At 40.4% G+C, this 27,953-nt stretch overlaps 1 protein-coding gene across 1 annotated transcript; it reads right to left on the reverse strand.

Moving 5' to 3' along the window:
* Nucleotides 1-748: 748 nt before the first annotated feature.
* Nucleotides 749-27,891, reverse strand: mybpc1 (myosin binding protein C1). Its single transcript, XM_070854231.1, has 32 exons — nt 27,886-27,891; nt 27,575-27,659; nt 27,381-27,407; nt 24,958-24,984; nt 21,728-21,943; nt 19,094-19,135; nt 18,536-18,577; nt 17,627-17,737; nt 16,907-17,055; nt 16,674-16,791; nt 16,534-16,585; nt 13,024-13,190; nt 12,790-12,922; nt 11,161-11,169; nt 10,731-10,855; nt 10,495-10,600; nt 9,823-9,989; nt 9,542-9,707; nt 9,356-9,462; nt 9,144-9,280; nt 8,522-8,681; nt 8,330-8,434; nt 8,058-8,246; nt 7,388-7,522; nt 6,367-6,534; nt 6,033-6,121; nt 5,762-5,957; nt 5,482-5,621; nt 5,236-5,395; nt 4,689-4,825; nt 4,254-4,440; nt 749-1,559 (listed from the first exon to the last, which is right to left on the reverse strand). Exons 1-32 carry the CDS (start codon nt 27,889-27,891, stop codon nt 1,462-1,464), a joined length of 3,756 nt encoding a protein of 1,251 aa, XP_070710332.1. The 3' UTR covers nt 749-1,461.
* Nucleotides 27,892-27,953: the final 62 nt, after the last annotated feature.

The raw sequence follows: 27,953 nt of genomic DNA on the forward strand, positions 1-27,953 counted from the left end.
CTAAAATAAGACATAAAACGTGACGAGAAGCAAGTGTCACACATTTAAATGACAGTGAGTATTAAACGACATTGCAGCTTCCATGTATCATGAGGCAATGACTCCAAATTCAATAACATAATATGTTACTACACTTCACAAATAGGACACGTCTCTTTATAATGGAATTTATTGTTTTTTCTATTTTTTATAGATATCTTTATAGAAGACATTTCTACGTAATGTGACAAAGTGGCTCCAAATTAGTAACAACGATGTTTACTACACAGGAAAAATAGGACAGACCTCTTTTTTCAAAATGAGATTTTAGTGGCTCTTCTAAAAATAGTTTTATAGAAAAATTCCTGACTTTTTTCCCCCTCAGCCAACACCTGGTGAAACTGGGTAAGAAGACACAGTGTCAGTCCAGTACTGTGTAGTGGTTTAGACCATGGCAGGGTGTAGTGCATATTTCTTTAAATTATAAGATATATTTGGGAATCAGTTTGCACAAAATTCTATGTAAATTATATGTCGGTGTATGACAGCAAAAATTACGAATTTAAGATATACTCCTATCAGAATACCATGCTTTGGTTCATCTTTTAATTAATCTTTCAGTTAATTCTCCCCAAGAATGAGTCTCTGTATAAGCTTCAGTTGTTTCAAACAGGTAGCCATTGTATTATGAGAGATCAATATGAAACAAAACAACAAAAAAACAGTAGGCCTACAGTTTTTCACATTACTTTATTGTAATCCATGGGTCATAATTACAAAGGTAAAGGCATGCGCACATGACTGAGAATCAATCAAGCCTCAAGTCCAATATGACTCCAAAAAGAATAATGTGTCATGCAGAATACGGACTGTGTGTAAACCTCTACATTTTCTCACTTATTAGACGTAAATAACCCTCACAGAAAAAAGTGAAATGAACAAATATTGATTATCTTAGAAGGGTCTACACATTCATTTATCCAACATGACTCTGTTCTATTTTCATTTTTCCTGCCACATAGAAGTTCTGACTCGCCATACAAACACCAAACCTCTGTTTATACATTGCCTTTTCCCTTCTATCAGACCCCAGAAATAAATTATCACCTTTAACAGACACTCCCTAATAATCAACATGTAAATACTGTAGGCGTGTGTCCCTGTGCTATATATTGTATATAGTTTTTACACACTACATGTAAAGCTTGAACCAAAACACTGGCGACATGCATTCAAGCTGACAGTCTTTCAAACACAAGAGAGTGACATAGAAGTGGCTTTTTTTCCCTATGGTAACTAGCTCCAAACCTGCACACAGCATGCCACACCACAGACCAGTACCCCCTCCCCCACACTCCTCCGCCTGTCTTGCCATCCCTCCGTCCACCCTCAGGCCGCTGACCTCAGTAGGTGAGAGAAGAGGATCACTAGTGGCGGCAGACGTCTGCAAAGCTAAAGTGTCTCATTGCACTCAGTCCGATTTTACTTCTCTTGCTCGACAATCTTCGCCTCGTTCATGTACTTGTCAATCAGATGTAGGGGCACTCCGCGTTGCATCAGTTCATAGAAGGTGAAGCCTCCTGAGGGACAAAAGGAAAATCTCTTGTAATATTGTTGGGAGGGACTGAAGCAGATGTAGAGAGTGAAAAACAGGAAGGAGGAGGAGGAAGAGGAGGAAAGCAAAAGAGGACGAGGCTAGTCGAGCAGAAACAGAGCAAAGAAGAGAGGATAGAGAGGTCACTACACTGAATGGAGAAGGAGTGAGAGGGCAGACGAAAGGTGGTCAGAGTTGCTCGTATACACAATCCACTCTCACTTCTTGCAAATCTGCATCTGCTCAGGCTCGCAGAACTAGAAGCATAGTTGAGTTCACTAAAATTACACTGCAATGGTCCAACATCTTAAAAATGTCACCGTCTTTAGTCATCCACAATATGCTCACAGTGGTGGAAGAAGTATTCAGACCGAGCTAAAACGATTCTCTAGGTGGTTTTAAAGCAGCAAATATGCGACCAACCTCGAGCATTGTTGCAAAGTTTCCTCTTGTCCGCATGTCTGCTAGCCACTTGTATCACATCAGCCATTTATTGATAAGCACAAGCTATGGTTGTCCATGACTACAGTACAGTTAAGGTACTATTAATTTTCAAAATGCTGCACCTTATTGAATAATCATCTTACTATACTTTTTATTTATTTGAGAGAATATTTGTTTTGATTTACTTTTAGATATGTTTTATCAGTAAGTTGCAACCAGTTGCAGCTCATCTAAGTCTATGCATGTAAGCAAACAAGCCTACTTCCCAAAATGCTGGAATATACCTTTAATTACAATGCTTCAGTAAATGTACTTGGTTACTTTCCACCACCGTAAGCAAAGGGATACAACAGGAACTATCGTGTCTCCTATTGTGCACCTCATCACTCAGTTCCAAACATGGAAAATAGCCAGTGTTAGTATGTTTGATTTTTTTTACCGGCAGAAAAAGGCTGCGTGGATGTCATAGCTTAAAACTCAGTCCAAGTATCCACAGTTGTAAAGGTTAGCAACATTGCAAAAAGTTTTTCACTCACCTTATCTGTGGCACAAAATACATGAGAGGTAGTCTTTGAAATCACACCATTTCATATCAACAGCTATGGCAATATTTAAAACAGGTTGTTAAGTTCAGCCAGCTGGGCAGAAGTGGGCAGCAATTTGGTAAAAACTTGTCATGCCAACCTTGTTTCATTAATGCCCGATTTCACATGTTCTGGGTCCTGCTACAGTCCCACCGACTGAGAAAAGCGAGGTTACAAGCTGGCTGAAAGATGCATAATGAATGAAATAAGCTTCATATGCCAAAACCATATGAAAGCTTACCTTTTATGAGAACATACATTCACAATTCTTGAGTTTGGACTGGGGGAGAGAGAAGAGAAGAGGGGTTAACAAAATGTTTACATGGAGTTATATGTGTGCACCAGGGAATACTGTTGAGTTATTACTGAACTCTTTTATATGAGGAGTTAACTGTGTGGCATAAAGGACGCTGGAATCTGTGGAGAACAGTGTAAGACAACAAAAAAACATCACTGCTCTATATGTTATGTCTACTGAGGTGTGACCGGGGACAGACTGTGTGCTGAGGTGGTGTGTTGTGATGATGAACAAGATGACTGGATGGACTGGACTGGATAGAAACCTAAAATAAAATATGGTGGTGATGGAAAAGTGTGTCACCAGATATTATGTGCACTGCACACAAATGAATGGATTATTATTATGTCATTATTTGCATTTATTTTGAAAATGGTGTCCACGAGCCGGTTGCACCAGCTGTTCATAAGTTCAGGTTTTAACAAGTGGAGATTGTTGCACATTATTTAATTTAAAGAGGCTGCACCACACAAACTTCTTATGTGAGGATTTGTCATTAATAAACTCAGTAACTGCCAATTGTAACTTTGAGCTAACTTTAGCTCACTTCACCTATTATCCATCAAGAGTTTAGAGTAAAGAATCAAAAAGATAATATGGAATATGGTCAAAACTACTTTTAAATTGAATTTCACTAAAAAACACAATATACCTCAAATTTCAAAACGTTATGCTAATAACGTTAGCCTAAATGACCAAATGACATTAGCTCAGTTAACCTAATTGGATATTTCCCACTAGCGCACTCATCGAAATGAATGCTACTAACTGTAGGTAAAGTTGCAGGTATGTTTAATATGTTGTTTGGCTTCCTAATGCTGTTATTTTCAGTCAGATCATTATACTACACTGACGTTCTGTTTTCATAGTTGATTGCTTTTAATTGGACAGCACTACAGATGTTTCCTTCCTACCAATTAACACATACCATTAACACATTCACTTTAGTTTTAATGGTGCAACCTGATATCACCAGAAAGTAGCCAATAGTTACAAAGAGTTTTGCAGAAGACAAACTTAACATACAAAGTTAATAATTAAATTACAAATAGCTGGTGCAACCTAATCCAGATACTTACATGTCCATCGCCTATGTGGTCAGCCCTTTGGTACTCTATGGTACCCCATCGGAGTTGGTTTCCCAAAGTCACGTGATGATTGTGATTAAAAATGCTACACATATTTTTCTTTTTTACATAAAGAAGCAAAGATCCTTAAAAGAAAGGAGATGCTTAAAATGTTCAGCACGGATGCTGGTTAAGAAATCAAGCTAGAAAGGCTTTGGAAAACCAGATTCAGGTAGAAATAGGTACCGAGGGAGGCAAACAGAGCTCGCCTCCTGGTCCACACTGACCTTTGACCTCCAGCTTGCAGTCCACCTGGGCCTCTCCCAGGTCGTTGATGGCCTTGCAGGTGTACAGGCCGCCATCGTAAGGGCTGGGCTTCCTGATTTCCAGAGTACATACTCCCTGGTTGCTAAACATGCGGTAGCGCGGGTCATCGATAATGACTATCTTATTCTTCATCCAGATCACTTTGGCCTGCAGACAACAGGAACATCAACAGCATGAAGATGATGTAATTTCATAGTTTTGGTCATCACTTCTATCGGTTATGATAACATTATACTCACCATAGTAATGGTGAAACACAGTTGAGGAAAAGAGTTGATATAATAGTGTCTTTAAATTGTTGAATCAGTGCTTTAATACAGCATGATCAACTTGTATATTTACCTGAGCACAATGCCTACACATACACCACTTTTACCTGTGGCTCTCCCACCTACCCTTGGGTTGGCTCGGACGCTACAGTTGAGTGTAGTATTGTATCCGGCGATGGCAAAAGTGTTGATCAGCGGCTGAGTGAACTTTGGTGCCTCTTTGAAGTCATGGTCACTGTATTCTTGCGTTTTCATCTGCATGCCTGTTGGGGTAAGGGTAAAGGAATGGGGTTGTGCATGATACTGGTGCTGAGCGGTATCATGTGGGAAATTCCCTAAGTGATGAGGGAAAGACAATGTTTTTTGTTTATCATCGGCTTAGTTGACAACACCACTGTTTAAGAGCCTGTCAGTTGTAGCCTGACCCATGTTTTCCCCTTTGGGTGGAAAACATCACTGACAGTACCTTTTTAGTTTACAGCTGTAAAAAATAATCAGCAAATTAAACAAGCACTTTATTGCCAGTTAAGACACAAGAAATCAATATTTTTATGTTCCAGAGATTTGACTTTGGAAGCATTTTCCCCCCATCAGAAATTATTAGTAACGATTTTAACAAGCAAGAACGCAGCTCACCCCTCCACATGAACATTCACCCGACAGTCACTGTTACCTTCTTTGACGATGAGGGCGCTTTTTTTTGTTTGAGTGGCAGTTTCACTTAGGCCGCACATGTTCTCCGCAAAGATCCGGAAAAAGTACTCATTCCCAACCACCAGCTCTGTGATGGTGATGCAGGTGCGATGGTAGTGCTCAATGCATGTGTACCATTCCTATAAAGCACATCGAAGCATGTCAATGTAAATATCAAATACACATAATTTACAGTTTAGCATACGTTGTAAAACTGAGCTTCTACCATGGTCTTCTTGTCTGCTTTTTGAATGGTATAGCCTGTTATTGGGGCGTTGCCGCTGTCTTTTGGAGGAGTCCAGACGAGAGCCACATTTCCTCCCCAAACATCTTCAATTGTCACAGACAGAGGAGGCCCAGGGAGGTCTGCCAATCAGAGAAAAGAGCATGAGCAGTTTGGTCTTACTTTTATAACCTATGACAGGGTTTCTACAGGGTGCACCAAGTTACATTTGAGACTCTTAGAATGCGTAGTTACCCTGTAACAGCAGGATCCATTCACTTACCTACGATTTGTATGTCAATAATGGCTGTGTCCATATGGTTTTCAACCTGCACAGTCATCTCATACTTTCCAGAGTGGCTGCGTTCTGCTTTACGGATGAAGATGATGCTGTCGCAGTCTGTGTTGCGGATGCTGACGTGTGAAGGTTCTATGGCCTTGCCCTCTTTCATCCAGGTGACCTTCGGCCTGGGTTTGCCCTGCGGACATCACACAGGGTTTATTATTCTGCTCAGAGATGCAACAATTATTGATCGATCGGTAGATGGCTTTACCAAGAACGGCACCACAAGGTTGACTGCTTCACCAACTTTGCGAGTGTATGTCTGCTTCAAGTGTCGGGGGATGCGGATCTTGGGTGGTTCTGAAAAGGAGTTTGACCATAAAGATGGAGGAATGATTCTATGTATAGTTTTTTTAGTCAATATCAATGTTTGTTTCAACAATTTCCTCCAAAACATCAATTTCTAAGCCACATTTCAGCACAATAGTTCGCATTTGAATTTTTTTGTGGAGCTATCATACAAAAGCAGTTCAAAGAAATTAATTGCAGTAAAATAGAAAGAAAATACAGTAAAAATAATATCAATAACAGTTTCCAAAGCTCACCAATAACCTCTTTGACCAGGATAGAGTGCTGAAGTGTCCGTGGGGAGCTGGCTCCGGCAGCATTGATGGCTTTGACTCGAACTAAGATTTTATCCCCTGGAGTCAGCCCAGTGATGGTGTACTTGGTCTTCTCTGTCAGCTCCGTGTTGGATACTACCCAATTATCAGCTATAGAGCAAAAGAGTTTAACAGCCATCACTGTACTTTCTTCTGTTAAAATTAAATCTGTTTCATGTCTACTTCTGCTTCAAAGTCTGACAAAACCTGCACAGACAACGTAAGGGTCCCCTTACGGGTTTATAGGAGATGTGTCTAAGGAAATCTCGGTCACAATCTGTGTCAGACTGTATGATATAAATTCTGTGGCCAGATTGTGCAATCAGTGCCTGGTGAATTGTGGTGGTACTGTGTACATTTTAAAAATATATAAGTAGAGACACGCCATCAACTTGCGTCATCTTGCTCTGTTTGTCTAGTTTAATTTAATAAAAGTGTTTACAATCAACATACACCACTGCACCCATGATATGTACACGCAGTTTGGTATTTACATGTATGTGTATATCTACCCATGGACACTCAGTGTTGCATTGTGTACTGTGTCAGTAGTTGGTCGGACTGTAGCCGTAGTCACTTTGTGAGAATTCAGTCCTGAAGACGCCAGGGATACTTCAGGATGTCTTATTCTGCTCCATTTTTCTCACCTTGCCTTCAAATGTAGCAGTTTAGAACAGATATAAATATGAATACTTTTTCCTTCAGACATGGATGGACCACATGTTGTACAAACTAGATCGCTCACTCGCACATTAGATTTCTTACATTTCTGAAACTGTTGCAATTTCAACAAGGGCTATGTTTGGGTGCAAAAGCTCTGGACGTTTCTCTCAGTGTCACATAGGACCAATAGTTCAGACTGATGACCAAAGATTTCACCACGTTTTTCTCACAACTGTCAATTTCTTTCACAATCACACAGTCTGTAATGTAAGGGCTTCTAGAGGACTTATGGTTGGCTCACTTCCTTCTATGCAGTACTCCACTAAGTATCCGTCCAGACCGGCAGCTCCGATGGTTTCAGGAGGACGCCACTTTATGGTCACTGTGTTGTCGGTGACATCGTCCACGACCAGCATGGTGGGCTCACTGGTCACAGCTGAGTGAAGATAAAGATTTTCACCATTTGTTTCCCAACAATGGGTGTGAATGAGATCGGAAAACATCCATTTTGACAAGTCACGGACTCGTGAGCAAGGCGCCTCTTTCTCTGTGGCTGGTATGTTATCAATCTCTATGTTAGATCTCATTAGTCCCCCCTCTTGCCGTCTATTCTTGTATTCGGAATCACATTTAACTCCTATTGAACCCTCTGACAGACCTGATCTCCTAAACCTCTAATCCGCAGATGATTTGGCAGCCATTATAAAGACATATTTAATATCCTCTAAAGCTCCGGCGTGTCCAGTGGAGGTCACAGTCAGAATACTTGGGATGGTGGGGTATGGGCAGGAACAGCTGTGTCGCTGGGGTACCAAGGGCAGATCACACATTCACTATCTCAGACCTACTGTTTAAAATTACCTACATTATTATGAAATGTTTGTTAGATAAACCTTTACTGACAATATCAGCACAAAAGCCAATGTTTAGAGTGGTAGGTGGATATTCATGGAGCCATTTGGGCTACTCACCGAGGGGAATAAAGGCTTTCGATGGATCACTGGGCTTGGACATACCAATGGCATTGACTGCAAAAACCCGCACTTCATATGGCACTCCTTCAATCATCTTCTTGGGTTCAAATGAGGTTTCTTTGATCAGGTCAAAGTTCAGTCTCATCCACCTGGAGCTCTGTTTCTTCTTTCTCTCAATGAAGTAGCCTTTAGAGGACGGTCACAAAGCTTGGCGTTTAACATCCACACATACATTTAAGCTGTGGTAATAAGTAAGATGTAATGTTTACCTAATACTGGTGAACCTCCATCATATTTTGGCGGTTCCCACGTCATTGAGCACCAATCACCGCCCACCACTGGGACCAAGGGAGCCTCTGGGGGGTCGGGGATGTCTGCAGACACCATGTTGTACACATTCAAGAAACAAATTTGCAATTCTCCACATAATATTTTGATTTGAGTGTTTTGTAATCACTTACCTACAACTTTGATTTTGACACAGGCTGTGGCTTCACCAGCCTCATTCTGCAGGACTATCTTGTAGTTGCCTGAGTCCTCTCGCTCTGTGATTTCAATTGTCAGGCTGGTCTGATCACCGTATGTTTCAGCATGGACACGATGGCCTGACTCAAGGATCACCTAAGACAAACAAGAAAAAAAAATTACATGCAACAAGATAACATTCGAAGCATAAGGCTGGGAATATTCTATAATTTTCTTATTGCCACCAAATCCAATAAAAAAATCAAACCCTGTAATGAATTTATCCTACAAACAACTTTTGTGTATCAAAAGCCGAATATATATATGATTCCTTTGGGCCATAGAGCTCTATTGTTACTAATTAGAGCACCAAATGTGTTTTACTCCGCAGCTGAAAATAGTCCCAAACAAATGCACTGTTTGCTCCTGTTTGAGTAATGTTTGATAAAACTACAGTGCCCAGCTGTTTTGGGAAATTATTTAGCCTTTACTTAGAAATATGAAAGTGCATATTTGTGACTAGAGCTAACTTATCTAACTACATAGAGGCAGTCTAAGTAGGTCTTCAAGCCAGCCTTATCCCTGTAAACAGTTTTAGACTAAAAGACTGAGGCTTACCCGTTCTCCCTTCATCCACACCACCCTGGGCGCTGGTTCTCCACTGATGGGGATCTCCAAGCGAAGTTTGTTTCCTGCCACAATTGTGACCGTGTTGTCTGGGAAGTTCAAGCTGTCCAAGTGCACCCTTGGTGGGTCTGCAGAGAATTAAATAATTAGCATCACAGTCAAGATATAAAATTCTTCAATCCACTGCGGCATTGATTGCGTACCAATGATGTGAATTTTGGCAGAGAGGCTCTGTGAATATCCCTCAGGTACAAAAGTGTAATCTCCTGCATCATGAAGGGAGCTGGTCTCAATTTCAAGACGATGGTTCCTGGAAAACAAAAATGTTATTGATTAGCATTTGCATGAAATTAGGTTTGATCGAACAGAGATTAATGGAGATGACATACTTATTTCTGTGTAGGATGCTGATGCGGTCACTGGGCTGGATCAGCTGTCCATTTCTGTACCAACGACCTGGGACGTTGCCTGGGTAAATCTCACAGTGTAGCTTGATGGGTTGACCCAACATCACTGTCATATCCTGCAGGTCCTGGTACACCTTCAATGGTTTCACTAATTAAATGTATGAAAAAAAAGTGCAAATAGAATAGAGTACATTATTGATGCTGATTCCTTTGAAAAGCATAAAACAAACAGAGATTATGAGAAAGGTTGGGAGTTTACATACAGTCAACCTGCACGTGAGCCTCAGATGTGCCACCAGTAGCCATGATGGAGTAAGTTCCAGTGTCCTCTCTGGAGGCATCATCAATCACCAGGTAGTGTTTTGTTCCTTCACACTTAACTCGGTACCTGGACCGCACTCCTGTTGGTACCTCAACACCATTCTTCATCCTGAAGGAGGAGCACACATTTGAAACACACACAGACACATACCATGGATGAATAAAGGGTTCATTATTTCCCAATAATTTCATTCAAGATTCACTGGAAATAATTTGATTTGGCACTAACTGCAGCACAGGGAAAAGAGAAACATATTCGTGAGACATTTGTCAGAGTTTCTTGAGTTGGTAGTTGTTGATTTGCAGAGTGATTTCCTTAATTTTATTTAATTAATAAAAAATAATTTTATTATTCATTTATTATTGGAAACTTTTCTCATATTTGTTAAATTATTTGTTTGCTTGTACAAACAAATAGACAAATGCTACATTACGTCTGTGTGCAGTTGACCTCATCTGCAGTGCACTGACATTAACAGGAGGTTTACAAATTAAACAATGCATCAATTTGACTTATTATTGAAACCAAATTACAAACTTCTTTCTGGGAAACCTCCAAGAAAATTATTCTAAACTTACAAAATAAAATAAAGCTTTACCAATAACCAACTTACCATTTGACTTGAGCACCTTCCTCTGACACCTCGCACTCCAGCTCAATCCTCTCATTCACTGTGGTCTTCACAGGCTCAATACCTTTGACTATCTTAATTGGCAGCTCTATAAGCCAAAAGAAGAGGGAAAAACTGTTCAAAGACTAATAGCAAGGCACACTAAACAAATCTGCCACATATCTAGTCATATACAGTTCTTTATAAGTGAAATAAAGGTGAACAGTCAATGGAGATACCTTTGACAAACAGCTCTGTGGTGCATTTATCTTCTCCTGCGGCTACAGAGTAAGCTGCGTCATCGTTCATGGTGCAGTTGTTGATGACCATAATCCTTTGTGTGCCCTTATGCTCAAAGATGTACCTAAACAGGAAGTCCATTAATCACATCACTGGTCACCTACACTGTGTAAGAGTCAATATATCAATAGTCCTATGATACGAATGATATTAAGTGGGAAAAAAAGACTAAGTTAACCCTGAAAATTATTCTTAAAATCACCCTCAATCATGTACAGCAGTGTTGACAAAAAATACAAAATATCAACATCATTATTGTGCCCAACATGCATCAAGTGCACTTCAAATACCCAAAGAGTCAGGCTTAGACAGAGGGATGGGATCACACCAAAACAAAGACATGACGAGGGGACAACCGGCTGGACTTACTTCCTTTGACTTAAGGTCAGCAGTGGAGCCAGAATGGAGCCGGAGCACAAGGAGTGTACAGGAAGTGATTATGGTAGAGAGAAAGGATCACCATGACATGACAGACAGACAAAGACAGAGAGACATCATGCCTGGAGGGGTATATGTAGTCGGCAATAGTATCAAAAGAGAGAACGAGTGTTTTAGAGTGAAGTCTTCTGAACAGGGAGTTCTGGAGAAAATGTCACAGGAGACCAAAACCAGAAAACAGCAATAACCTCCCAAATGGCTTTAACTTCCCATGGCTTGGAACAGAAGTTTCAGCTACGTTTTGTACTAAAGGTTGGGCTGAGTGGTTATCTAGTCTACTACAATCTGTAATCTTAATATCTATTCTAGTATTCTACTCTTTGTCACTCTATTTGGTAATACAATAACATAAATACTGTAGAATACAGGTCATGCTATTGACCTTATTATGAGACACAGTTTGAGCTTAAACCTGCATTAAATGATTTTTGGGCTACCAGGAGGCCGTGAAAAAAGCTGTGAACACTGATGTATCATCTTAAAAGTTGCGGGGCGTAAAACCAAAACAGTACGCTGCAAGCTCCATAGACTTGCAGGCAACTGCAGAGTTGGGAAATAATTTTGTTGTGGATCACATTACATAGTAATTAGATTCATTGTCAGTATAAAAATATTAGTTATAGACGCTTTAAAGTTTTAAATACTTTAAAAATATGTTCCTTTTTATAGGGATATATATCATTTTTCTTAAACATTCTTCTGTTGCTCTCACTCACTCTGTTTAGTATAGTTACACCCAAGTCTTAACATTTGATTCATAAATGGCCACTGCACTACTTGCAATACATGTAAAACCATTACTCATATAATTTCAGCCACAGTAGATTTGAAAAAGAAAAAATCACGACTCCTCCATAATAATATATTTTTTGTTGGTAAAATTTCAGTGATTATTGCTTGTTAAAGTACATGATCTTTATCAACATTTGCGGTGTTATTTAGCACATATTAAACTTGTTCCAAAGCCAGACATGGTTAAAAACCTGTGAAGGAGGTACCACCTTTTTCCTGTATAGAGGAGGACATATACAGTAGTTAATGGCAATTAAAGACAACATTTGACATCATACATCGCATTTACACCCAAATGTAGCTCTGGGGCTTTTTATGTAGTCTTGTGAATAATAATGTTCCTAATATTTGTGTGTGTGTGTGAGACTGTGATTAGAGCCACATTAGAGTCGAGAGAATGTTATTTGTTTGCTGGCAATGGTTCACAGTAGAGTGGGCTGGACTGGCTGCACATGAGGAAGGCCGTAGTGTAAAACTGTGGAGGTAACATAAGGTTATGGAAGTGTTTGTAAAAATGTAGGCCTATGTGGCATAGGGTATGTATTAGAGCTCAGTGTAAAACATGTGTCTGCATATGATATGTGAACCATTGTGCTTTTGAGTGGTGACAAAATGCATGTTACCAGAAAACCAGTAGAAGATGAGCAATGCCACAAATGAAACATTCATTCAAGTGAAAAGCATTCATTCAAATGAAACATTCATTTGTGTTGTGTTGAAGGGGAGACGACACACTAGGTAGACTGCGGAGAAAATATTGTCACGTACTTGGGAGTGGGTCTGATTTCCTGACCGTTCTTGTACCACTTCAGCTCAACTGTTGGGTCGGCCAGATCGACCACCAAGCGGATTTTTCCACCTTTATCCACCTGATATGCTGGTTCCAGTTTCTTTGCAAAAGCTTAAAAATACAAGATGAATGCCAAGATTCCGTTTTGTCCAAACATGAGGACCTGTTGAATATTGCTCTATTGCAAAATGATTTTTTAAACACTGATTTACCTTCACTTTTCTTCTCCTCTTTTGGAATCTTCTTCATCCTCCGCAGCAGGCCCCTCAGATCTGTGATGCCATACATGAAAGCGATCTTCTCGTACTGATCTGGTCGAGCGTTCTTCAGGATCTCCCACACATCAACCTCTGGAGTGTCATCCTGCTGTTTCGGCTCCCTAGTGGTGCCGAATACGAGTGAACGATGTAAGGGTAAGGAGTCATATGCTGGTGTTTGCAACGTGTCCTGAGGAATGACTCAGTAATCCTTAGAATACGGGGCTTTTTGGGATATTTGTAGGTTTAAGAGACCACTCTTAAGGTTTATAATCACTGTTATTTTACTAGGTTAATGTTTTCCTGGCTTCGTGCCCTGATATTTTTGGTTTGCATATCCCATTTCCCTGCAGAGTGTTCCTCAGGACATGTCACACAAAGGGATGGGCATGGTGAGCTGTCTATGTGTGTGCTGACATCAGCTGTGGAGTCAAACGTTAACTGTAAAGGAGCAGAAGCAATATTAACACAAAACACAGATGTGTTTTCTAATTTGCTTAGAAGTGCTGGAGGGTTATTGTGCACGTTATCTGTCACGTGTTTCATCAGGATGTAATTGGAAGTGTTCAGGATAGAAGTGTGGCAAAAAAATCAGGAATCCAGCTAATAATGGTCGGAGGGAGGAAATGCAAGGAAGTTACTAAAAAAGCGAAGCAGAAGAAATCTGCAGGAAACATCAAAGACCAATCTGTCCTCTGTACCAGTGGCTCCTAACTGTATTTTTTTTTTTTTGACCTCTTCAAATTCAAATTAAATTCAAATTAAAAATCCTCTTATGACCCCCTGTCACAGGTCACATAATCTTTTAAAACCAGAGTTTTATTTCTTATTGTCCATTGATCAGCTTGTGACCTCTTGTTCTTGTTTTTGTGAAAATGGATCTTTAAGGTTTCTAGCATGCATTGAGCGATGAAGGGGAAACATTGATTTAAGGAGACCATTTGGGTCAGGTCTTTAAAGTGTGGGAAAAATGCTATGTCATTCGACACATTGTAATGCTAAGCATTTTGTGTAACAGCATGATAATATGCAGCATGCAGGGATTTAGGGTGAACCTGCAACAAATACTTTTAATTTAACATTTGTCATATTGCTTTCATGAACTGGCCCATCCCTTTGTTTGTTGTTGGTTTGAGTGATCACTTCAGAAATGCCCCGACACAGTTAGATGATGAAAGTGTCTCTAGGAGATGTTAGATTTGTGAGATCCAAGTTAATAAACACGGCGCCCTGGACATGAGTGTATCCATTAGTTTATATAAAGAACATCCAGTCAGCAGTTTCTTTCATAGACATTTTCCCAAATGTCCGAAAGGTTGGAGGTGAATAGCGTAAAATATTATTCCATTATACGTGTCTATATCTCATCTGTTTATTTTCAGGCAATTATGAGCAAAGTTGAAATAATCATGGTGGAATTTGCCTTATATTTCTAAATTGAAATAAAACGACAATGTAGTGATAACACTATTTTACAGCATCATTTCTCCATGGCCCACTCGCACATCATTAATGATCCAAAATGGTGCACTCTGCCTCATAAAAGTAGCGTTTGACTTCACGGTTTGGTGAAGAGCAGCCAGCTGAGTGTTTATGATGCAAGGCCCATTTCCATCATTAATGATTGCTGACAGAGCAGTTAGGAATGCTGCCTTCAAATGAAGTGTTACCGTACTACAGTAGGCCAACACTCTTGCTCGTCCAATTCCTAGAGCTACTTGTCATGCTGGGGACTCTACAGGATTACAGTACTCACCCGCAGTAAGGTCTAATCGTTTAAAAACCTATTGGTTTCTCTCTACTAACCTTTGATTTCTGAATATGTAGGGGAGAAGAAGAGACAAGCCCAAATAAATGCAGTGAACAGCGTCACTGCCCAGGACTATTTGTGCTCACACTTAAACGCTGCACTGTATCATCTGAAATATGCATCATGGTGTTTATTTTGCCACCACTAGCTTTGGCATAACACAGAGGTTTTCAAACTGTGAGGCGCGGGAGATGTGGAGGGGGAGATGTGGACATGAGGCAAAGATACTGCATGTAGTGAAAAGTGCTTTTAAATGCTTAGCACCAGTTTGCTGCAGGTTATGTCAAATTTCGTGCTCCTTATGAGAAACATAACTGAGTTAAATCTGAGTACATAGATAGATATTTATATATCAGATATTTGTAGATTCAGTGGGATGTACACTTTCTGAGGATATCATTAGCTCTATATTAACTCACGAATAAAGTCCATAAATCCACTTAGAAATCATCCATTAAACACACTCCTTATAACTCTGCAAAGTTTTTTTCAGCATCAATTGCAAACAAGAACTAATAGCTAATAGCTAATTAGGTGTACTTTTAATGGTCTAAAATCATCGTAAAACGTTTGCCCACAGCTACCTAATTGTCTCCATGGCAACATTATACATCCTATTAATGTCTCAGAAGCACCATGAGAACTGTAGTTCCAAAACGTATGTTTAAGTAATACACAAGTAACTAATAACTGGAGCCACAAACTCCATCAATATTCACTATTTGCATGTTGCACTATCAATTTCTTTTGGCATTAGAGTAGATGGGGGGTGGGGGTGGGGGTGGGGGATCACAGTATCAGACTTTGAAAACCCCTGGTATTGCATAATAATATGTATTTGCCACTCATACAGTAGCATGATACAAATCAGATTTAAAAGAAAGGAAAAAAAGAAGCACATCCAAAAAAGGACAAAATCCACTCAAGGTCGGGATGTGATTCTCACCTATGTTTAAGGAGACCACTAAAGTCAAGCTCCCCTGCATCTTCTTGTCCTTCACTGCTGTTGTTAACAAGGAGAGATTAATAAAGATTTATGCAGAGTTGAAACATTTCCAGGCACTAGAAAACAATGCTAAAAGAGCAACACAAAGCAAAGGCCCTGACGTCAATCGATCCATTAGCTCCAAGCTAACACACGATTGGTGCTTACACAAAAACCCTTTTTTTTGTCTTTTCCAGATAAAAGCTTGAAACAAGGTGTTTTGTGTAAAGCACTTCAAGAGCCGTCCCGGGCGTGATTGCCACAGAGTTTCTGCAATGTTGAAGCAGCATTACTGAAACTGGGATGCTTTGCATTGCTTTCCAGACACATTGTTTGGAGGGAGATTTCAAATGCAAGAGTTGGCCTTTAATTACACATCGAGTCGGCTGGTTGATTTGTAATTTACCTTTGAGAAAGGTTAATGACATCATTGCAACCATCTTGTCACACTTATATGTCATACAAGACTACTTGAAGGTGAAATGTTCATTGCGCTTTTCTTCAGGAGCATTTATTACTTTTAATCATTTGTCAGAGATTCTATTCTCTGAAATAAATACCTTGGCTTGTTCAGTTGAAGAGAAAAGAAGGAAATAGTGAACTGTTGTATACTGAATATATACTGCTGACTCCTGCACAATATCAACATGTCTCACACTTCTTTTGTTACCTTCTTTTGAAAGCTGATCGAATATCAATATTCTGTGAGCCCTGTTCAGCTTCTGTAAGACAGTAACAACACATATACTAGTCTGTATTTCGCGGACATATGAGAATGAATATACTGCCCTATTTGATGCTTTAACAAACCTTTAACTTCCAAGTCAAAGGAACAGCTGTCAAACTTGTCCTTGTAGGTGACTTCACACCTGTAGTTTCCAGAATAGTTATCTTTGGCCTTGATGATGTGCATCTCAAACGTGTGGATCTGCCAGAAAGTGGTACATGACAATTGGTAAAACAGCACCGTAAGTGTGTTACTGTGAGGTGGTGCTCACATACTGTGGGGGCTGGGATGGGTGGGTGCCTTTGTGTAACAGTACCTTGGTGAATCGGTCAAAGGTTTCTTTCAGCTGTAGGTGCTTTCCTGTCTTGCTGGCCAGATCCATCCATTTTCCTTTAAACCATTTGATAGTGGGTTTGCGGAGGAGATCTTTGGCCTCCACTTTGGCAACAAAGTTGATGTCCCCACCTTCAGACACAGCAAATACAATATAATCCTACAGTCCAAATGTCAAATCAATAAACCGTCAACGTTACACTTAAAGCTGAGTGATTAAAACCTAAATTTCTGCACGCAATACGCTTAAAATACCTCTTTATTCTCTATTGCCACCCCGGAAAAAATAGTTCAACATTTTAGGCAATGAGCATTATATAGGCTTTATATTGCAGAGGGTTAGATTAGAAGATCGATCTGACCCTCCCTTCTGAGTCAGTAGCTGCTGAGCTTAGCTCAATATAAAGACTGTAAATGGGCAAAACAGCTATCTTGGCTTCGTCCAGAGGCAACAAAATTAACCTGCTAGCACATCCAGCTACATATTTAGTCTACAGTGCAGATATGAGAGTGGTACCAATCTTCTCATCTAACTCTCAGAATGACAGCATATAAACATATTTCCCAAAGTGTCAAGCTGTTTCTTTAAGAATCAATGCACCATCATCATACAAACCCTATCACTACTTAGAATGTCCTATGTTTTACCACCTTCAACTCTTCTTTAACTCCTCTTTGTTGTCCTCTGTGTTTGTTCACTCACCCACAGGGATAGTGGCACTTTCAGGTTTCTCTATCAGCAGGGTGGACAGTGGTGGGGTGTCAATGGGCTTGTCCAGCTCCTCTGGGGCCTGGCCCTCTCCCAGAGACCACACTGGTCAGTTAGGAGAAACACACAAGTGACACGGTGCTCTCCATTGTAATTGTGCAAGGACAAATACAACAATTCAGTTTACACCCACCTTTCACTTCTGTTGTGACAGATTTAGTCTTACCAGAGGAGAGTTACACAGGCACACAGACAGACAGACAGACGGGTTTTCTCACTTTCAGCCATCACACCTCATACAGCAGCGGCATTTAAGCTCTTTGCAACATGGAAAGCATGAAACAGACAAAATGAAACACAGAGAGGGTGTCCAATTCCCATAACAGGACACATTTAAGCTAAATTTAAAGCAAATTCTTCATTTTCCTGACGCTCCAGTCATCTTTGCAATGGGAGGTCTGAACGTGGATGAATCACACTCACAACATAAAGTTGTTGAAGTTGATGATGTTGTCAGAGCCTGTCTTCGCATTTTATGCAAGTTCATTTTTGACAGAACTGTTAATCAAATGCTGCCTGCTATTTTTAAAATCCTTTATCTTGATGCAAATGAAAAATATTCTTTTTCCAGAGCTCCATCACCCATCATGTCCTACATGTGTCGAGGGGGGCAGAAGGAATCAGGGCTTTGACATGTCAGGAAAATCTGGTTGCATATAGTCTTGAATGAACCTGGATTATGCTAAACTGCTAACAAGGCTCCATTTGACCTGCTATGATGGGAAACAGGAAACTGGTTGATCCATGTCCTGATTTTCATGATATCAGTCTAAATCCCTCTTGGACTGTATGAAAAAAATGAACAAAATTAATAGTATCTTGTTTTGACTACCACTTCATTACCTGAGTCTTTTCTCCCCATGGCTGGCACAGGGACGCTATCATCTAAACAAAGACAGAGAGAAATTTACAGCATATTGTAAGAAATAGTACTGTAAAGTCCACTGAAGCAAGCACACACGCTAAAAGACAAACCCAACAAGCGATTACAGTTTTGCAAGCACTGACCTGAGGAATTCTGAATCAAAGGTCTGTTAAAAAGTGCCATGCTCTATAATAACTAAAATCTGAACATAGATTAATAATTTCTGATTGAATGTGCAAAATGTAGATGTGAAAGTTATGATCAGAATCCCAAATGTATTCACATAAATTGCAATTTATGTGTACAGTCTAAAAGACAATTAATTAGTATCAATAGGTGGTAATGTGGTAATATGTTAGGGAGGACATTTTGAACATCTTGGCTTTCTTCTACTGAAATTCTAACTTCCAAACACACAAAAATATGTAGAAACGTCTCCAACATGTCTCCTACATTCAGACAGTGGGTGATTGTGATGTGGAGTGGGCTACTGGTTTGGTGCTAAAATGGTGGTGGATTTAACAGAGGGATCTTACTAGGCAGCTCAATTGAGAGTTTCTTGAGTGAATTGGCATCTTCTGTGAAAAAAAGCACAGTTATCATTGAAATTAATTAGGACAAACTCAACTACTTTAGATTGTTTGTTTTATGTATATTGTGTCCACTTGAGTGTGGTTTTGACTTGCCACTGCCGCCTCCATTGAACAGCTGCTTTGTCTTTTTCTTTTGGATGCTAATGTAATGTATATTTACCAACAGCATATCTCTCTTCCATAAAACCTTTTGTCTTGTAAAACGAAAATGAAGTGTTTAAAACCGCTTACAACAATGTAAAAACTTCACCGTAGTGAAAATGGATGCAGGGCTAATAACCAATTCTGTGTATCCAGCTCGTAGAGATGAGATATCGTGCTTTAACTTGTTAGCTGACACACTGGAAATATATTTTGACCAACGAGTAGACGGACAGATCTCCTAAAAGTGAAATTTGCACTTCAACAAATCTGACAGTAGCTATCAGGATAAAACATGTGATAAAGACATACTTTATTTTTATCTAGGCTAAATATGTCAAAAAGCTAACTGGTTTTGGATGCACAGAGATGGAATTGATATTGATATTGATAAAGATGACAAGTAAGTGAATATCCCAAATAAATAAATGAGTAAAGAAACATGCACGTATCAACATAAAAGGAAGTACCAATGCCCAGAAAAGTTTGTCAGCATGATCACAACAGAGCTCAATTTAGTGATGTACTGTAAAATTGTATCCAATTTTATTTTATTTTTTAAAATTTCAATTATAATGTAACTCATACAATCGTTTAATGTTCATTAAGCTCAAACTGTCATAAGACAAAGAAAGAACAAATTGAAAAATTGAAATTCAGCAGCATTCCCTTTTAGTAGATCGATTTTAAACCATAGACAGAACAATAATGTGCACGTGTATAAATATGCATGTACACATTATGCAACCATGTATTTATTTTGTATGTATAATATATACATGAGAATTATGCACATTTTCCACATCCATACCTTTATACCAGAAGAGTAAATAAAGGTTGATGTGATTGTAGGAATGTTGCATGTAAAAATCACACATTTACTACATGTATGTCAGTGCACAGACATACATCAGAATATTTACAGATTTGACATGGAAATCTGTATGAAAAATATAATTTCAACTGTGGAGCAGTTTTGAGCCTTTGGTTCAATAAAGACTAAAACAGTGAACGTGTGAAGCTGAAATCCACATTACATACCAGAAAACAAAATTGTTGGATATATTAAACATTTTATTTTGCTATTCTTTGATCCCTATATAGTTCCACAAAATAAAGGACCAACTAAAAACTTACCGGCCTTATAAACATATCGGTGACTCAAGAGTTCTTTAATGCTCTTCTCAATATTTTCAGAGCACTGAGGTGATTGGAGCCTGACTTAACGTGAAGGCTTCATGGAAACTGTCCTTAAAGGATGAAGAGGAATAAACTAGAATGTGATAAGGGTTGTGATGGGTACCAACCTGCTTGAGGTGTTGGGGATTGGGTAGTGGCTGCAGCAGCATCATCATCTGCAATAAAGGTGTCATTGACAAATAGACCCACCTATCAAAAAGCTCCAAATCCATCACTGGCAGGCCAATAAGACACAAGACTGGCAGGCCAACAAGGCCAGTGATCACATGCGAGACAAGACTTTGGATGGAACATGACATGCAGCTTTTCGACAGGAAGAATGAAAAAAAAGTCAACCGATGATTTGGGCCTATAGGATCCTAACCGCTGTATGTCTCGGGTTTGGGGTCATGAAGACATCGTGCCAGTTGCTGCAAGCTTTTGAAGCTGCCCAAGAAAAGCGCAAGCTCTGTAGCACCGGCGAGCGTACACACACAGGTGTATCATGAACCTTTAAGCAACAGCTGCAACTCATATTTGCAAAAAAAAATGCTCATGACCAAGGCAAGCGAAAGCTTGTGTAACTTCAATCAGCTTTTTCACGTGAGCTGCATCTTCTCTCTGCTTCTACACAACGCAGATCTATTAATTACAACTCAGCTGAAGATATCACATAAACAAAACTGATATAATGAAACTGGGAAACTATGTTTAAGTATTTGTGTGTTTACAAACCTTTTCAGGTTTTATAGAATAAAGACTTGAGTTTGATGACTCACCTTGCAAACAAACTGCATCACTTTCAGTTTGCCATTTCAGGATTTAATCAGTACTTCATCTATTAGTCCTTCTTTATTAGTCCATTATTATTAGTTTTTATGTCTTCAGATGTCTGAAAATGCAGACACTGCACTAAGTATTACTGCACCATGAAGTGTTCATGTGCAAGATTCATTTTGAAGTCTGCATGCAATGAACGCCATGTAAGAATTAGAGTACTATTTTAAAAGCAAATGATTAATCAGTGTATGGCTCCAACTAGTAAGAGTGAGGTCTATAGCATTCTTAACAGGGAAGTAAAGGTAATCTATTAGCCTTCATAGTAAATCTAAATCTGGGTTGTAGATCATGTAATATAAAAAAAGGGCACTTTGCTGTGCTGCTGAGCCATGTTTCAGTAGCATTTTAAGTGGAAAAGCTACAGTAGAGGGGTGAACATGCATTTGGGACTGATTCAAGTTTAAGAGGCATACTTACCAGGTGGTGGGGAAGAGCAAAGGCCCTCTTCCTTTACAGCAGAGTTATTGGACTCTGCTTGCTCTTTTACCCCAACCCCATCATGCTGTGGTTGGTTTGAGCCATTCTCGGTGGGGCTTGGCTCCTGAGCCACCACAGCCTGTAATGGCTCAGGCTCTGTGGGCTCTGGTTTCCTCACATCAGTCTCTACTGGCTCTTTCCCCTCTGCTACCGCCTCTGTACAGCAGACAAAGCGCCAGGCTGGAGCAGCAAGCATCGAGCACAACCACCAGCAGCCTTACAAGACAATGCTTGCCCAGACAAGATGGGTATAAATAGCTAATGACCAGATAGCCACAATCCTAATTGGTGACATTTGAATAACAGAGGTTACTATGATTAAGAATCTACAACCATGGTAGCGGCTCGTGTGAGGCTTAGACACAGTGGTTCCTTGCTAACGCCTACAAGCTAACATGCTCTGCTAACACAGTGAGGTTTAGCAGGTATAAGGTTTAACATGTCCACCATCTTATTGTCATTAGTTTTGCAGGTATTTGGTCACAAAGCACTGGACAAATTAAGATTTTGGCCTGATGGTGAGTTTAGATGAAAACTCAGGGGTTCGCCAAAATTATTGCAATTAATCTTGAGGAGAACGTAAATGTTTGCACATAATTCCCACTAATGTCAGCCTCATATTGGTGCTACGGGAAAAATCTGATGATCACGAAAATCAGTAGGATTCGTCCTCTTGCCACCATGAGTCATGAATCTATCCAGTAGTTGTTGAGATATTTCAATCTAAACCAAAGTGGTACAACGCTGCTAGTGACACAAAAAAACAACCTAAACGAGTAATTCAAATGAAACTAAATCAATAAATTGTGGCCAATATATACCTATTACTAAATTACATTGGGGTATACCATCATGTCATGTCATGTGCACCAATGGATCATCTATCTGGTCATTGCATATCTATACAGTGAAGCGATCAAGGAGGCAGTGATTTACTGACTACCTCCTGTATGATGACTCGATATGTCATACAGTTACACAAATACAAGTGACAGCACCAAGTGTTGAAGCACATGCAGGTAGAGCAGTGCAGGCATGTGGATGGGTGCACAATAAGTGGGGGTGGCGGTCTTACAGCTAATCTAATTAACTTTTTGTGTGAACATACTCGCTGTTGAGCAATCATACCTACACAGGAAAATTGCCTCTCAGAGAATTAAGTGGAAAAAACTTGTGATGGCACACACCAAATGAACACGTGATGTGAGTGTGATGTGCAGGAGAACAAAACATTCTGGGGCAAGTGAAGGGGGCGTCAGGGTTACCCACCTGGGGGTGGAGAAACCTCCAGGGAAATCTCAGGTAGGGGCAGGGCATCGTTACTGTCTGGAGCAACACTTTCTGAGCATGTGACAAATACAGTGGTGGATGGAACAGCTGCTTTTTGTGAGCACAAAGCTTCAGCATCAGCAGCGCCTCTCTCAGTCTCACACCCAATCATACACACCAAAAATCACACACAAACATATAAAAGCACAAAAAGGTGTACCAGCTCACGTATCTACACCCACTCATTTGTCTCCATGTAAGCATTCACACTTTATCACAATAAATCATGTTTTTCCCCTTCTCACATATGACACACCACACACATACACAGGGAAAAATAATTCTAAGACTAATGTCCTGTTTATAAATGTACAAGATGTGCAGTTAATATGTCAATATTAGGATTATGCAAATGCCTTTGAGGTTCACAGTTGAAATGCACATTAATAAACATGGGTTAAAGTAGTTCCATGGCCTAATGCTGACTCATACTTTGAAACTTCCATCACGGTGCTGTGATGGTTTTGCTGTAGATGCCTGTTGCGTAGGCAGTGTAGAATTTCCCTGTCATAACACCACCGCAAAACTCGCTGGAAGGTTCATGCATCGTCAGGCAGTGTTCTGCTTTCATTATATAACCTAAGTAAGTGAAGTAAGTGAAAAGGCTGAAAGATTACTGAGAATGGCTTTACTGGATCATGAGATGCAAGTTATCACTACACTTATATTACCACTGATGAGCAGTAATGCATTATTATGATTACTGCTTTTCAATAATATGTAGTGTACGGGGTTATATCACGGTTACTTATCCCAGTAACGCTCTGTCACTTCGACATTGCAGGGTGGGCTTGTTCGCTGTGTCAATAGGACTTTGAATGAGGGCTAAAATCAGTCTAACCTCTCTGTGTTTGGTGGAAAGAGAGAAAGACAGCTTATTGTCTAATTCTGATGTCTTATTTACCTGTTGTGTCCTTTGAGCTGGCTTGCTAACATTAGCCTCAAGTAAACCTAAATTCAGGATGTAGGTTGATTTATGTGTGTACTCACTGGGGCAAACAATAAGAAAGAGGTTAATGGTCGGTAAAGACCTTCCATTCTTTGTTTTTCTACACGTGCTAAATACAGAATGTGTGCAGTGTTTGTGTAGAGACTCTGTACTTGTTTAAGAGCTGATAGACGTGGGTGATGTAAGTTATTTCACTCATTAGTTTTGATGCTGAGTGAGTAATAAGGTACTTTTTCAGTGAGAAATATGTAATGAGTAATTGATTTCATTTTTCAGAATATTTGCCCTTTCCCTGGGAACATTTGTAGTGAGATCCTGAAAAGCTGAGCTCTCCCCTCGTACATGGTGGAGCCACAAGATGCTGCAACTCCAAGGTCAAACCCAAGCGCCGGCAAAACGCCAATTGCATGCCAGCACCTTGCTCACATGGGGCGGCTGGGGCGTCAGCTGAATCAACAGAGAGGGATCAGCTGGCTGGTGAGAGGAATGTAAGAGATGCTGACAGCTTGGTCGTTGCGCAGATCACTCTGGAGCACAGCAGCACATCCATACTGCCGACTATTGGCTCCACATTTACACTCCTGTGTGGCTGTGTTTGCACGTTCACGCCGAGTTCAGAGCTGTTACCATCATGTTATACGTGTAGACGTGCTCAGTTTTGCCCTGTGCTTATACACTTCACCGTGTACACTTTTGCCGAAGTTTTCTCTTCCCAAAGTGCACAAGTTGGTCTTCCGTTCCCTCACTTTATTGTCCTTTCACTTGTGCAACTACCCTTGTTTTTAAGCAGAATTTTGATGATGATGATTGTATGTCTGTACATTGTGCAGCTATAATCGGCTTCACTGTTAGCTGACAGGGGGAGATTAGATGACTATCGCTGTCCACTCACCTTCTGGCTGGCCATTTGGCGTCTCATCTAAAGAAAGAAAAACAAAAGGCATCACTGTCAAGCCTGACGCGATCTCTTGCAGTATATCTTTCATCCAATCAGCATGACACAATCACCTGAAAAGTTCTTTCCATTTGCACATGCACATTGACCCATTTTATTGATTTCAAATCACCACTAAGCCATATCATCATGTGTTGGACGACTGGCTCCTCATGCTTAGACACCATGTAGTCTTAACTGATTATGATAGAGGCCCCCATGACACACCATTTGTTTGCCCTCTGCCTTGTCTAGACTTATGAAATTTATGGTGGGGGGTAGTGACATCCAAAACCTGTAACAGGACTCAGTGCTTCAATATGAGATCAAAGCATCAGTACAATCCTTGGCATGCAATGACAGGGTTAAAAATGTAACCTCTTCTGTTATTAGTGGGTTAGTGGAGCACAGAGCCATGAGAGGCTATCTAGAACTCATGGGAGCTTCAGACTAGTCATGACACATCTGGAGCGGTCTGGTCTTTTATTAGTCAGATTAGTTTAGATTATTTCAAAACTACATTAAAACAGGTGGGTTTGCAGTTAAAGAGTTAGGGCATAGCTTTACACCCTACACACCTCAAATGTGTAACTGCACATTGCAAGAACTCAACTGAATTGTCAGCTTGAATTTGAAGTAAATTGAAGAAAGCCTAAGTAATCCTCTTCTTCTCAGTAAGACACTTCTAACAAAGAAATCTCCAGTGCTAACTTTTTGTTCACCTGGCTCATCACTTCCCATTGTCTCTAATTTTCACGTAAATCTGATCAGAGACTCGTAACAGGTACTGTGGAAGATATAATAAAAGCACAATACGACCTGATTATGTGTGATCCATGTGTTTAGTGATGTAAATCCAGCACAACAACAACAAAATCAAAACCTACGCTGGTTCAGTTTCTGTCAGTGTCTATTTGTTAACTTAATGAATTGAAACGCCATCTTGTTGTCAAAATTTCTTGTGCTCAGTTTATGTTGTGGTCAGTTAGAAGCTGGTACACCAATGAGGCTTAGTGGTAATTAAATCCCATAGACCTAATTATTATTTTACCAGTACCACCTGAGCTGTGATGATATCTATGTTGGTCCACTGGCCAAGTATAAATCCAGCTTCAGATGATGATAACCAAAGTGTTTTTGCCATGCTGATCAGTTGTACAGGGCTCAAACGTAGGTTTAAGGATTAGTGATTCATATTTGGAGTGACCCCTGTTGACAGCATATGTTCGGGGCTGTCAGGTTTCCCACAGCACTTCATGAAGTACACTGTTGATGATAGTCTGAATTCCTCAGGGATGCCTTGTGTGCCTACGCTTGTCTCTATTTTTTTGTTGATTTCCCTGGAAGCTCCAGTACCAGCCCTCTCCAATGTTTCTTTTTCTTTAAGCACTTGAGAACATGAGAAAGAGAACGAGAACAGGAGGGCCACCACGTCAAACACAAATACACAGATACACTTCATTTTCATCCTGTACCATTTAACCTGGTATTTCTTTAGTTGAAGGGTATAAATCTCTCTCCTCAGCTGTACCTGTTTATTTTTACTTGTTGCCATAAAAATCTTGAGGCATGTCTCCAAGTATCTGTGACAACTGCCCCACTTTCTCTCAAAATGGCTGAATATATGAGGACAAAAGCAGCCTGGTTTGCCTTTAGAATCCTTTCACACAACACAGCCAAAACTCTGAGACTTGAAGTTTTCCTTCAGCATCTTTAGCCTTAGAAACTTTTGCTCCGTTGTTCCTCACTGCCAGCTGTTTCCAGCTAGGCTATGAATACTGCAGCCCTCATTCTTTCTTTATCCACTGCCAATGCAAAGTTTTGAACAGCCCTATTCTCCTATTTCTACTTAGCTTCTGATATCCCTCCATTTGTAATGATTCCCTCTGAGCATTCCTTGTCAAAATTAGCCACACTACCATCTCACTTCCAAACAATGTGTTGCTGGCCACCGGGCCACAATCCTGTAGGGTCACATCATGCACACAAGGATCGTGGCTCTGTCTCTTCACCACTGAGATAATGAGAGTGGAGAAAGGTTTTGTTTTACCTCTGAGGACTCCCAGTGCAGCTGACAGGGCTGCAGGTATTTTCAGCTGTTACCCCTGCTGGCGTGCAGACAGAAGGGCTCATACAGGCTCCAACATGAGCCAAAGTGCCGGCAGCTTCATTTTTCCTAATATAGACCTTTATTGCTTTATTAAAGATGAGCCTACATAAATGACAGCGTTTGCCCTTGTTGTGGACTCCTTGTCTTAGTAATTCTGGTTAGACAAGGAATTTAACGAGGAACTTTTATGAGACTTGACGCGTCAGACGAGAGGTGAGAGCTGTACTTGGGTGGCAATTAGCTGCTGACAGGCTTCCCCTCTTTATCTTACCATGGGTCTGATTTACGAGGTGGTATTCTGTAACACAAAGCGACAGTGTCAGAGGACAGAGCCCAGGGAGAGTGATGGACCTTAGTAAATATGAGGTGAAGACATGGGCTTGTCCACAACTGAAACCCAAACTGAGGACAGTACTGTAAGGCCTCTGGGCACAGGGTCAGAGGTTTGATGGCGAGGGGTCTGACCTCTAAGTGTTTCATCCTGAACTGAGGCTTGCAGGAAGATGTCTGTTTTTGTGTGTGGCACAGGAGAGGAGGAGGGGTTGGGCGTCTGTGGAGGGAGATGGCAGGGAACAAGGGATGGGGATTAAAAGTGCGCTCATTCTGAACTATTCCAGGGACAAGAATCCCAGTCCCAAGAGATGCAGGCGACTTAGCCAGCCCGTCATCTCTGGTTCGGACTTTTTAAAGGCTTGAGAGTGGGGTGTCTGAAACAACAGCGCTGGCCTCCTTCTCTTCAGCTGTTCAGATGCATTTACAGAACAATACTTTTTTACCCTCATTTATCTCCTGCTCTGGGGTATGCAGCTATTTATGGGTAGTGTTTGTAGCACACTGGAATCTG

The sequence above is a fragment of the Pempheris klunzingeri genome, chromosome 22 (genome assembly GCF_042242105.1).
Source record: "Pempheris klunzingeri isolate RE-2024b chromosome 22, fPemKlu1.hap1, whole genome shotgun sequence".
Taxonomy (NCBI): domain Eukaryota; kingdom Metazoa; phylum Chordata; class Actinopteri; order Acropomatiformes; family Pempheridae; genus Pempheris; species Pempheris klunzingeri.

Excerpts from the sequence above, each read along its gene's own strand:
- mybpc1 (XM_070854231.1), bottom strand. Across the intron at positions 9,708-9,822 it reads GGCTCACGTGCAGGTTGACT|TGAAACCATTGAAGGTGTAC; the intron begins GTATGTAAACTC and ends ACATTTAATTAG. Across the intron at positions 5,958-6,032 it reads ACCTTGTGGTGCCGTTCTTG|GGCAAACCCAGGCCGAAGGT; the intron begins GTAAAGCCATCT and ends TGATGTCCGCAG.